Below are 13,351 nucleotides of genomic sequence, written 5' to 3' on the forward strand. Positions count from 1 at the left end.
TCCCTCTCTGTCTTTTGCTCCACATTAAGTTATGCTTTGTGTTAGGAACGGTTTTGCACAAGTAGCTGCATACAGAATGTACTGCTTGCATTTTTTTTGGTTTACTGTATTTCGTTATATTTTAACCAGATAAATTCCCAAATGCTTTGGAAATGGTACACAAAGAAAATAGTTTACTTACACTTACCTGTCTTAAAATAGTAAAAAAAACTCACACAAGGTTTTAGCCAAGAGCTGTAGGGCAAACCTCTGTTTTTTAATGTTGTCTTGATGAAAGTTTAATCTCCCTGAAAAAGAAAACACATGTATTCCTAAATTCTCACCTACCTCCTCTTCCCCTCAGCTCTTAGTTTGCCCTCTTTATGTAAATTCTACAATTTATCTATTTCTAATTCCATAACCCTAAACCTTGGAAAGAGGAGACATAAAGTCTTGAATGATCTGTCTATTTAAACAAAACTTCTGTATCCCTTTTGTGTAGTCATTTTCATGTTTATGCTGATACCTAAATTGTTTATATCTTGAAACAGACCATAACTGTGAACACATTTTGGAGTTTTAATAGGAGGGGATGTACTTTCTTTGTAGGAATCACAGTTTTTCAGGAGCAAGGAAATATTTGTAGATGTGCTTGCCATGAATGTAAGCCGTCTGTTTATTTGTGACTGCAATATCTGATGAACATAAAATAAGGAATTGGATTTTCTACCTCCTTCTCTTATGATAACAGTTCTCTATTTAAAAACATTTTATACTTTTAAAGACTTTTTGTCTGAATTAGCAGTCAATATAAGGGTAGAAGAGAAATGGTTAAGAAAGACTAGTAGTGCAAAGAAGAGAAAAAAAGTCTTTTTATAAAAGCTAGATCTTCAGATCTTTTGCACCTCCTATGTTTGAAGAAACTTGGTTTTTTTTAATCAGCTTCTGCTTGCTGTACTTTAAATTGCTTAGATGTTAGCTGTCTGCTTAGTTGTGTGAAGTTCCAGTCATGCTGGGTGGCTCTTGAAAGAGTATTAAACTTCACAGACTGTTGATATTGTTGCACAGTTAAAGTTGTTAATGATTTGTATTGAAAGAAGTAAAATGTTTCATGTTATTTTGGTATTTGGGGAATATTTGATTTGTAACAGGAATTTTGGTTCTCCGTTTCATTGTTGGCTGTGTGTTTAATGAAACTATCAGTTGCAAAAATAAACTTAGGGCTGTAAACATTGCTCTCTCTTGATGTCACCAGGGAAGCTTCTCACTGAGGCATGTGGAGTCTTGCAAAAAGAGAGGTGGCAAGGATGTTTCCCTTTCAGAGACTTTGCACTGGCAAACTACTTCAGATGTGTGAATCCAGTAGCGTGTTAGCCATGTTGAAGTGATTTTTCCTAGAGGTGTTTAGAAGTGTTTAAATCTGTATGCCTAGAAACGTGTTTCCTTCTGCAAAGTGTGCTGTAAAGTGAGAAGGGATTTCATTAACAGCAACAACAGCAAAGACCTGGGAATCTAACATGTGTTGAGCCAAAAACGAAGTTATTTTTAATTCAAACTGTGATTATAAAAAGTTTGTAAAATAGTTGATCTGTTACAGGTAATCTGTGCTTCTTGCACCTTTTTAGGTCTAGAAGAAATTGCAAAAGAAAAAGAGAAATTAAAAAAGGAAGAAAGTATGCATATCAAAGAAGAAGAATTTGAATCAGAAGAAAAATTGCATTGCTTAGCTACAACTCACTGTGAGCAAAAGGAAAATCTGAAAGAAAAGGACAGCACTAACCTGTTTCTACAAAAGCCTGGGTCATTTTCAAAATTAAGCAAACTGTTAGAGGTAGCAAAAATGCCACCTGAGTCTGACACTATGTCCCCAAAACCTAATGGCAGTGCAGCAAATGGCTGCACATTATCTTACCCAAGTAACTCAAAAAACTCTCTCTGCAGTCTGCAACCCCCTGCATCACAAAGCTCCATTGAGAAGTCTGAGTCTAATAATCTTTTCAGTCCTAATGCCAGTGGGACAGGAAAGTTTTACAGTTCACCACTAATTCCAAATGATCAGTTGTTAAAGACTCTTACTGAGAAAAGCAGGCAGTGGTTCAGCCTGTTACCGCGGGTGCCCTGTGATGACACTTCGGTCACCCACGTGGACACACCAGCTACTACAGCTCCACTCACTCCTCAGTCACATCCACCATCAAACTCACCATCACCTGTTCCATCTCCTCTTCTGAGCTCAACCTCTGCTCAGAGTCCCATGGGATTAAGTCCTTTTGCATTGTCACCGCTGCAGGTAAATAAATTAGTTTTTGAATAGCTTGAATTTGCAGACTTTATTTGGGCAGGATGTCTGTTGATACAAATTATTTCACAGATCTGCAATCATTATATCTGCATTTCTTTATTTCTTTTTCTGTTTCCAAATGTTATTTAGAATAATATTTAGAAACAGAATAGAGAAGTTTTATAATACTAGATTATGATGTATCAAGTAAGCCAATGTATGGTATTTTGTACATGCATTTCAGTAATTAATTTGGCTTTTGGGGTGTCAGCTACCGGTATTAAATGAAAAGCAAGTAAATACAAACTAGTTTTTGGAAGTGTAACACACCAAACCCTACCTTTAGAAGCTATTGGTTTTTAGCATTAACCGGGCCCTAGTAAGTATTACATGTCAGCGTTATATTAGTTTTTCTGAAACTAACTGAAGTATTGAGTAAAGGCTTTCTTTGTGTTTTGAGTATTGTTTGACAAATAGCATCCTAATCATAATTCAGCTTTCTTGGTTATAGTAATGGTAGTTGTGCTTTGTAGCAGATGAAGACAGGACTACCTATAATGGGACTTCAGTTTTGTGGATGGCCTACAGGAGTTCTTACTTCAAATGTTGCATTTCCATCTCCTTTACCTGCTCTTGGATCAGGGCTGGGATTATCAGAAGCGAATGGTAACTCATTCTTGGCATCTAGTGTTCCTGCAAGTAAAAGTGAATCACCAGCACTACAAGCTGAAAAAATAGCTTCTGCCCCTTCTACAGCAGCTGAAGTAGCCAAGCCTGTAGATTATCCTAACCCAAAGCCTATACCAGAAGGTAAGTGTAATGCAACAGTAAGATGATTATTTCTGCAGTGTCTCTATCATGTTACAATTTTTTGAATAATTTGCCTATTTATTTTCTAATCTGATCATGTGTGATCACATTAAAAAAACACCTGCAAAGTGTTTATATGCTTGTCTTGATTTAGAAATGCAGTATGGGTGGTGGAGGATTACTGATCCAGAAGACCTAAAATCTTTGCTTAAAGTGCTGCATCTCAGGGGAATAAGAGAAAAGGCCTTACAAAAGCAAATACAGAAACACATGGATTATATCACTCTGGCCTGCATCAAAAACAAGGATGGTATGTAGTTGATATTTATGTTACACATGGTGTTGGGTCACCAGACAACAGACATAGAGCTGTCCTGGCGTATGTATAGCAGGAGAGTTAAAGTAATAGTTGGAGAAAGAAGGTAAAGGTCTCCTCATCTTTAGCTGCACTTTTCAGCCCTGTTCTGGAAAGTTAGTGGATTAGAGAAATGCCATGTAATTTAAATAGTTCTAGTGATATAAGTAACCTTCTTAAGCTCTGGTAACCTTCTGAAGCTCTTTCCATCTCTGTAACACTTGGCCTCTCCTTCCCCTTCTTGCCCTTAAATTGCAAGTTTAAAAGCATACAGAATTTGTTGTCCATATTGGGTATTTTAAGAATAGTATACTTTCACAGCAGTTCTTCAGCATTTAACTGGAGTAACGGGTAAATCAACTTGAATTTTCCATTGCAGTTGTAATGTTAATTAAAATAATGAAAATGTGATTCTCAAATACAGTTGCAATTATTGATATCAATGAAAATGAAGATAACCAGGTAACTCGGGATGTTGTGGAAAACTGGTCAGTAGAAGAACAAGCTATGGAGATGGATCTTGCTATTCTTCAGCAGGTGGAAGATCTAGAGAGGAGAGTTGCATCAGCTAGTTTACAAGTTAAGGTAAAACCAACTTTCAGTAAAATGTCTCTTTAAAATAAATGGTATGAATTTAAAGCAGATAGCAGTCTTTGTGTATTGATAAGTGCCTTCTTATTCCATCCTAATTGCCTACACATGAAACAAATACACTGTGCAGTATCATGGAGATTTGTGTTTGAAACATTTTATTGCAGTTCAGTCTTCAGCTGAAGAAGCTCAGAATGGCAGTTCCTGGAGAGTGTTCTCCTAGAGTGCAGTTCGTGTACATTTTGTTAACCTTCTCTGAATGCAAAAACTGTATTTCACAGAGACTGCTTAACTCTTGCGGGGTTTGCCACAGTTCTGCCTGGTTTGCGTCAGTGTTGCTGCTAATGCTTTCACAAATGCCTACTAGTGCCTCAGAATAATTTGCTTGAGTATTGTAGAGCCATGGGGAACATGTAATGGTTATGAGTGTGATACAGTTAAGAATTCTCTGGATTTTGGAATTTTTCCAAGGTGGGTGTAAAGTTATCAAATTGCATATGTTTGGTTATAGTACAGTTGCAGTGTTTGGGATCTAGTTTTTGGCATGAGACGAATGTTAATTTCCTGTGTCCTGATACTGCCTCCTGAGCCTACTGAACAGGTAGGCCTGTTCTGATGTTTCAGCCAATAGAACAGGATACTTCACAAGGGGATAAGAATGCAGAGTATTGCAGAAAGGTCCCTTCAGAAAGTCCGGTAATGCTTGTATTTCTTGATTAATTGTTTTAGTTCTCTGGATATTTTGGAAAATGTCTCTACAGATGGATTACAAGCAACCAAGATCTACTGGAAACAGCGCTTCAATTACTTAGTTTGATTCCATAAAACAGTTCCTCTGATTACACACTGAGTTAACAGCAACCAATAAATGCCCAAACCTTTCTATTGACATAGGGTTGGCTGTGTCCTGAACCTGCATCAGAGAGAGACGACTTGGTATATCGTGAACATAAGTCAATTACTAGATTGCACAAGAAGCACGATGGAGATTGTGCTGGAGGCGGAGAAGGCAATGCCAGCTCTCTAGAGCGGAGGAGTGACAACCCTCTAGATATAGCTGTAACCAGGCTCGCTGACTTGGAGCGGAACATAGAGCGAAGGTATCTGAAGAGCCCCTTAAGTACCACCATTCAGATCAAACTGGATAATGTGGGCACAGTTACTGTCCCTGCTCCTGCACCATCTATTAGTGGTGATGGTGACGGGTAGGTTATTGAGATTAACTTGAAAAATTATTGTGCTTCTTTGCTAATTGGAGCCTATTTTCTTATTGCCTGTTATCTATGTACTTTCTTGTATGTCTGTGATCCATATGGATCATCTTATTCTGCATGGTGCTTTGTAAAGAATTTTTTTGTTATGTTTGTTAATAATCTTGCAAAGTTATCTTACATTTAACTGGTTGTGACTAAGCTTTGAGGCACGTAGCCACAGTCTGTGCACTACATGAAATTTAGTTGCTTAAACTTTATACTTATTGGCTGTGTACGTTTTGTCATTGCTTGGCTTTCAGTGTGATAATGATTGTCTCACATTTAAACATGAACAAACACAGGTGTGACCTACTTAATTTGCTTGTATTTTAATGCAGAACTGAAGAGGATATTGCTCCAGGGCTAAGGGTGTGGAGAAGGGCACTGTCAGAAGCACGCAGTGCTGCCCAGGTAGCTCTGTGCATTCAGCAGTTACAGAAATCAATAGCATGGGAAAAATCCATTATGAAAGTTGTAAGTATCTAAACTGTTTTTGCTATATCCTGTGTTCCAACTTCAGGCATTTTAAGTTAATGCATTTCTTATTACTTCACATAAAACCTCACAAAGTTAAACTGTACATTGTGCACAGATGAATAAGCCTAATGGAAAAGATTGTCCCTTGCTTGCCAAATTCAGCATCCTGAACTTGCTAAGATAGAAAGATCTTGTAAATGATTACGATATTTAAGATGGTAATTATTCTTTGATGAGGACATCGAGGTAAAAGTCGTCTTGCTCCATCTGATGAAATATACTCTCTCTAATGGAGTGTTTCTAACCTCACCTGTGATGCAAGTTTTATGGAGGTTCAACATCATATATCCTTGATTAAGGATTTCATTTTTCAGAAAGTTGAGATGCTCCAAATACGCAGTTTCTTTGCATGCAGAGTTCTCACAACTGAACATGTAAATTAGGCAAGTGTGTGAAGAGACAAGCTGAAATACCTGTTTCCTTGTACACTCAGCAGGTCAGCCTATGTCAACTACATATACAAAAAAAGCACACAAAGGGGAAATGTCAGAATTTGCAAGGGCCTCTGAACCTCGAATTCCTGAACACAAAACTTATTACTACAGCAATAGTGACTGATGTGATCAAGTATGACCAGTGTTGTGTAGAGGGTGGCAAAAGTGATTCTTCCATTTGTGGTCCTTTTCCTAATTTTTTAATTTCTGTCACTCCTATACAAATTCTAATTACATCTGGACAATTAAAGGATGATTTAAATAAAAGCTTTAATGTCAGGCTGTACTTTTCAGTTTATATAGCTATTAGTTTTAAGCAGTAGCTTTAGTGCAAAAAGCTTACGAATTTGGTAGGAGCACCTGAAAAAGCATTGGAACATTCCATTGTTATTCAGAAAAAAATGTATCACTCTCAATTTGGTTTAAATGTTTTGCATTTAATTACAACACAGTTGGTTAGAGCAGGGTGCTCATAAAGCCAAGGTCACTGATTCAGTCCCTGTATGGACCATTCACTTAAGAGGTGGACTCGATGATTCTCATGTGTCCCTTCCAACTCAGAATATTCTGTGATACCGGTAAACATACTGGTGTATGTTTAATACTGTATGTTTAAACATACTGGGGTATGGTCAATATGTTTAATCACATGTTTGGTGAAAATGTTTGGAAATTTTTTAAGTTCATGAAAAAGATGTCTAAAAAGAAGGTAATTAGCAAAGTCACACAATGTATTTAAGAAAATTGACAGTCCTTTAGATATTTTTAAGTTAGTGTGAATTTTAGGCAGTGCTGGGATCATCTGTTTTGCTTTACTGCATTTGTTCATGGTGGCCCTTGGATAAGGTCTTTACCAATTATTATGTGGGAATGCCCTTGTAAAATATAATTTTTTTTTATTAAATAGCAATGCACATATACAATATGGGCATAAATTAAGAGATTTCTGAGATAGTATGTTTGGGTCAAGAGGTTTTGATAGGTATACCTTTACTTCTCATGGACATTAATTAATTCTAAAAAGTGCTTATCTTTTTTTGTGCTCTAGGGACACCTGTCTTATAATAAATGAATTGCTTTTCCAACATGTTTCCCAAATGTAGCCCTTAAATTAGTTCCTTACATACTCCGTATGTTCTTCTGTGGATATGATCATTAGTAGATTCTGAATGAAGTAAAATGAAAGTATTTTTGAGAGTGAATTTATGTGTTTGAAGGAGAAAGGTAATTTAGGTATCATTTCAAATTTCAAAAATTGAGTTAAACCCATTTTTCATCAATTACAGTACTGCCAAATTTGTCGAAAGGGAGATAATGAGGAACTGCTGCTCCTTTGTGATGGTTGTGATAAAGGCTGTCACACCTACTGCCACAGACCCAAGATCAGCACCATCCCAGATGGGGACTGGTTCTGTCCTGCTTGTATAGCAAAGGTAACACTCCTGTCAGGATGAAGGGGCTGGAGCAAGTGACTGGTTTATTATATGTGGTAGAGTTACAGGTCTACCAGTGCTTTTTTCAGTGAAAATAATGGTCTGTATTTTTTATGGGGAGCTCCCATTAAATTATGAAATTAATAATTTTATTTAACTTGTATTTTAGTGGCAGTAAAGGCTACAGTTTTATTTGTTCTAAACTATGGGCTTTTTAATGTAAGTAGGTCCAGAGTTCTCATGCTTTTTCAATACCATAATTTTTAATTTCTGTTTTAAAATTTATTCAGTATTTGTCTTGGAAATTTCATCAAGTGTTGACAGACCAATGTCTCAGGTTCCGTTTCAAAAGAAAAATCAGAGAAAAACCTTAGTGACTTTTTTTTTTAATGTTTGTATCAGTCATTTAGTAATGGACTAATGTTTGTCTACAAGTATGCCAACTTGGTTGTTAGGAGGTATTGTTGTACTAATTTGAATGTCAAGTGCTTTTGTATTGTCACAAATGGAGAGCCTAGGTCATGAGTACCAGGAATTTCTGCAGCCTTATTTGCCTTTAAAGAAAAGAAAAAAGTGAATGATCTCTAATATTAAATATTTAATTTGTTTTGGTGCTTGTGTTTCTGATCTTCATTGCTGTTTGTCAGTGGTAACAGAGGTTTCTATAATTTCTAGGTTATTATTTATTTCAGTTGTCTCTATTGTAGGCAAGTGGTCAAACTCTAAAGATAAAAAAACTTCAAATGAAAGGTAAAAAAAGTAATGAACAAAAGAGAAGCAGGAAATTAGCAGGGGAAACAGAGGATGAAGACTCTGCAACTACAAGCGTTGCCTTAAAAAGAGGAAAAACAGACCCTAAAAAAAGAAAAATGGATGAAAATGTTTGTGTAAGCCAGTTAAAGCAAGAAACTTGCACTGCTGTTAAGAAACCTAAGAGAGATGGAGACTCCAAGGACCTGGCCATATGCAGGTAAAGCGTCAGATGCTAAATTTAGGGCTAAGTCGTGTTGAAACAAGTAGTACTTGATCCTTTTTCTCTCTGTTCTGGGAAACAGGAATGCTATTCTTTGTCAAATGTACATACCTAGACACATTGTGTGTGTGTGTACGTATGTATGCCTACACACACGTGTGTCTTCTGGGAGAGGAGTGAAGCCCAGCCCCAGTAGCAGTGGCACTGACACCTTTCACACATGAACCATCTGCTGTGGTAGCATTGCTGCTCAGTCAAAAGGGACATCGTTTAGCCTTGTCACACTCTTGGAAAGTCAGTATTAGCAGCTGGTTTGTTTCTTTTGGAATGTTGATCATTAGAATTTCATCTCCCATAGGTCACCTGGAGAGAATTTAATGCTATATTAGTTACTTACTTGTCTCTATATGTATATTGTTCTCAGCCTTGAACAGGGTGCAGATATAGAGTGTTATCCTTTTGTAAAGTGAATAGTTTGGCAGTTCATAGGGAATTCATGTAATGGTGAAAACACTGTGAATGTATAAATAAAATTTAAAAATACTGATTTGAAACCTTGTTTTATTTAGTATGATTCTCTCAGAATTGGAAACTCATGAAGATGCCTGGCCTTTCTTACTTCCTGTAAACTTGAAACTTGTTCCTGGTTATAAGAAAGTTATTAAAAAACCGATGGACTTTTCTACCATTAGAGACAAGCTAAGTAGTGGACAGTAAGTAAACCTATTGTAAATTGTACTTTACATATTAAAAATATTTAAACACTGAAATACAATACATGTTTAAAATTAGCCAAACTATACTGTTCTGCTCTGACACATCTGTGATTGCTGTTACAGTCAAAATAAAAATTCTTAATTGTATGCTTTTATCTTTGCCATATCCAAGTGAAATGGCATGTTGGATGGGAGAATGTGTGGAACTGGCTGAAAAACATTTTGCCAGGTCAAATGCACCAAAACAATCAAAAGGAACCTTTTTTCATGGAGACCCCTTAGTGTACTGCATGTCACAGAGAACCAGCTGTGTAGGCTTTAAGCTTCTGGAGTCCCTGATGTGGCTGTGGAGTGACATGCCAGCTCTGTTGTAGGTAACACTCCTGTAATGGTGGTTAATCATTTTATAGTCCTACAATTAGACTGTGTGGATTCTTAAAAGAGAAGACCACACGACATGCCTCTGTCTACCTTCCCTCCTTGTTAATATCCCTATGCTCTCATGAATCTGTGAAGATGGACCCTCTGCAGTGTCTGCCAGCTCCACACAGAGCAACTTCCCTAGGATGGCACAAGGAGCTTTTTAACCTCTTCAGACTTGTTCTTCCATGAATATGAGATTTAAAAGCTCCCCTTGTGCTCTTATCACTAGACTTGCAACTTCTATTTTTATTTTTAATAATTCCTATGAATATTGGAACATTCTTTGGGCCATTCAGGATAATAAAAATAATTAGCAAAGACAGTGTCATAAGATTATTTGGGCAGCCTTTTCTTGTACCCATGTGTTCCTCATTTAGATAAATTCAGCTCTATTCAACATTTTGAAAGGACCCTGAACACAAGAATAGATGCATAAATGGAAAACAGCCATAGCATTTTAGCTAAAAAGCTGTTGAAGAGAGGGAGGAACTAGTTTTTTAAAAGTTTGTTTTCGAGTACAGGCATGAAATTCTACCTTACAAAACTTGTGAGGAAAATAACAAAACAGTGACAAGAGAGTATTTCCTTCCACTGGTGTTCATTTTCTTTTTAGAAATTCTAATTTAAATTCTTACTTAAATATTTTCTCATGTAGTTGAAATATTTTTCCTCTGTGATTCTCTATGTTCCAAAAATCATTCACTTTTATCTTCTTTTAGGTACCCTAATCTTGAAGCATTTTCGCTGGATGTGAGGCTTGTTTTTGACAACTGTGAAACTTTCAATGAAGATGATTCTGACATAGGCAGGGCTGGCCACAACATGAGGAAGTATTTTGAAAAAAAATGGACAGAGATTTTCAAAGTGAGCTGAAGCTACTAGGACTCTTTTTTTCTTTTTTTTTTTCTTTTTCTTCCTTCCATTAATTGAGGACTGATAAGACCAGCAATGTGAACTATATTTACATGGAAGTGCAAGGCACATACGTAACCAATTTTTTCCTTCAAACCACGGAGTTGTGATACTAGTTTTAAAGGCTTCACTCCTACAGCAACCATGGCCCCTTGGTTATTGGTTTGTGTGTTTTAACAAACTAATTTAGGTAGAACAGGGAAGCACACCCAAAGAATTTCAAAGAAAGGGGTGTTATAGTGCAATAGCAATTTTCAAAACGCACTGAATATTCAACCACCAGAGCTCTACTTGGGGAAATGGTTCTCTTTTCCCTTTCAATAAATATCTATTTTTCATTTTTTTTACTTTGTAGTTTATTTTTTAGTGAATGTATTTAATTTTATGAATTATTTATGATTATACAGCATTCAGAATCTTCGTTTTCTGTGAAAAGGAAGAACTAGAAAATTGCTTTAAATGTTGAAAATACAACAAGGAATGTTTTAAAATATAAAACAAAGCCAAGTAAAACTGTTTACACTGATGTGCTGTAAAGGCACTAAAAATTAAACTTTACTGTAGAGTTACAAGTACATTTATATATATGTTGCTGCATCACTTGTGTAGTTAAATTGTATTTCAAGACAGTGAAGAAAAATTGAGACATGTATATACTGTTCATTATTGTTTATATTAAGTCTTGTTTTAAATATGTATGATGTGTACATATTGTTTGCAGACATTATTGTTTATGCCTTAGGAGGATGGTAGCATTTTATTTTAGTCTTAAGGTAATTATAGCTCTATGGCTTGTACAGTAATTATCCTCTACCAACACTGTGGAGTCTCCTTAATCTTGGTAGTGCCTGCCTTTAAAACAGGGTGTAGGGGATATTAGTTTTCCATTTTTCTATTTTGTTATATAATTTCAAGCCCCCACGGCCTCAAATCCAAGTATAATCATTTGTATCCATGTGGAAGAAAATTGTGACAATTTCCTACGCACACAGTATTTTTTCATAGAAACATTTCCTCCATTTGCCTTGCCACAGAATAACAAAAGAAGACATTTGTAACCACTGTGTTTTATCTACTGTGCGTTGTGGTGGCTTGTTGGGGCAGATAGATCGGATTTTTTTTTTTTTTTTGTACTAATGTAAGAGTACTTGAAGTTTTATTTAAAAGAAATGTTGTGGAAAGGTAGCATTCTTTTTCTTTTCCCTTTTTAGGAGTGTTATTTTTCACTAGTATGTGTGGCACGGATACAATAAAAGACTGTTTTGCAAACCAGATCTTCTTGACAATTTTAATACTTCAGGTTATATGTATACAGGTTTTTTGGTTTGGGGTATTTTTTAGATATTGTCTTGGGAATCTGGCATTTAACATTGAGTTCTTTTTATGATGCATCTAATTCTCTTGGGCTTTTAATGGTAGTTCATAAGGAAGCAATTGCCAAGCAGTCAGAGAGAAGCTCCCTGCCTGTAAATAACAGAGGTCTGCCAGGTTGATCACTGTCCTTATGGACATGGAAATGCACATGTTTGGTCATGTTTCTGAAAACCGCTGTCCATGTAAGGTTCTGTCCCTTTTTTGGCCAGTAGAAGGGCATTAATCATAGTCCTTGCTCTGACTGAAGAAAATACAGAAATGACAAACAGATATTGTGGAACCACAATACCTGTAGTTCTCTAAAAATAATGTTGGGGTGTTGGTTTTCGCTTTTAAACTAGGTCTGCCGTGTTTTGAGTCTTAGTGCCTATTTTTTAATTAATGTTTCCATTGCTCTCCCCAGAATATCTTGTTCAGTAATATTTTCTTTTATTCCAAGTTCTGTTAGAATAATCTTTATTACTTTGAATAAAAAAAAATCACATTTGGGTGTCAGTCTTGCATGCTAATGTGAACTCCCACACTGACTGCTCCATGCCTTTCCTTTTCATGACCTTTCTGAAGACTTCAGTAAAGAGGTTTGCTGACATGTACCAGAGATGTGAAGATTAATCAATGTTTTGAATTTATGATGGTAAGCTTGTAAGGTGTTATAAATACGCTTAGGTAATAGAGAAATGTAGTTCTTCAATTTTTATTTTTTTTCAGATTCTGTGCTGGTTAATGCTTTTGTCTGCAGTACTAGAACTGTTAGTTTTCTGAAATATCAGACAAGTAACCAGCTAAACTACATACATTATGTATAATACAAGTTGCATTTTTTTTCAATTTGTATCCCAATTCAGCTGAACAGCTGGGAAGGTGGCAACATCTACTACTATAGTGATGACGGTGAGACAAGCATCACCTCTAACTTGACATGGCCAGTGTATCGCTTTCCTTGCTAACAGCCATTGTCTTCATTACTCTTGCAGTAAAATTAAATGTACAGGAAATACTGTATTTGAATGGCAAGCTTGAGTCATGCATGTGCCCTCATACATCCATAGAAAAGAGCAGGGATTTAACCACAAGAAAAATGTTTGTAACATTTCCTCATTGCTAATTTTCTCTCCCGCTGATGTTTGTATGTTTTCTTAAGAGGAAAAATTTACCAGTGTGCTCTCAACCTTTCTGAACAAAGTGTGCCAGTCTTAGTTTACAGAATTTATTCTGAAACTTTCAAATTTACTATTTTATAAATACCGTAATGGCACTCAATGAAGAGTGTTATGGTGGAG

The 13,351-nt window shown here is 36.2% G+C and overlaps 1 protein-coding gene across 16 annotated transcripts in view; it reads left to right on the forward strand.

The window, feature by feature from the left end:
* Positions 1 to 11,969, forward strand: part of BAZ2B (bromodomain adjacent to zinc finger domain 2B) — a 112,205-nt gene extending 100,236 nt beyond the window's left edge. For 9 of the 16 annotated variants that reach the window (XM_041466048.1, XM_041466054.1, XM_041466057.1 and 6 more), the window contains 10 exons: positions 1,605 to 2,269; positions 2,794 to 3,070; positions 3,225 to 3,380; positions 3,850 to 4,010; positions 4,911 to 5,221; positions 5,608 to 5,743; positions 7,527 to 7,673; positions 8,381 to 8,643; positions 9,216 to 9,359; positions 10,505 to 11,969. In XM_041466048.1, coding sequence (XP_041321982.1) covers positions 1,605 to 2,269; positions 2,794 to 3,070; positions 3,225 to 3,380; positions 3,850 to 4,010; positions 4,911 to 5,221; positions 5,608 to 5,743; positions 7,527 to 7,673; positions 8,381 to 8,643; positions 9,216 to 9,359; positions 10,505 to 10,658 — 2,414 coding nt within the window. In that variant the 3' untranslated portion in view covers positions 10,659 to 11,969. Of the gene's footprint in view, positions 1 to 1,604; positions 2,270 to 2,793; positions 3,071 to 3,224; positions 3,381 to 3,849; positions 4,011 to 4,910; positions 5,222 to 5,607; positions 5,744 to 7,526; positions 7,674 to 8,365; positions 8,644 to 9,215; positions 9,360 to 10,504 lie in introns of those variants that run through there. The other 7 variants (XM_041466053.1, XM_041466055.1, XM_041466065.1 and 4 more) reach the window with 4 other exon arrangements.
* Positions 11,970 to 13,351: the final 1,382 nt, after the last annotated feature.

Source organism: Pyrgilauda ruficollis, unplaced genomic scaffold (genome assembly GCF_017590135.1).
Source record: "Pyrgilauda ruficollis isolate IOZ18807 unplaced genomic scaffold, ASM1759013v1 scaffold196, whole genome shotgun sequence".
Classification (NCBI taxonomy): domain Eukaryota; kingdom Metazoa; phylum Chordata; class Aves; order Passeriformes; family Passeridae; genus Pyrgilauda; species Pyrgilauda ruficollis.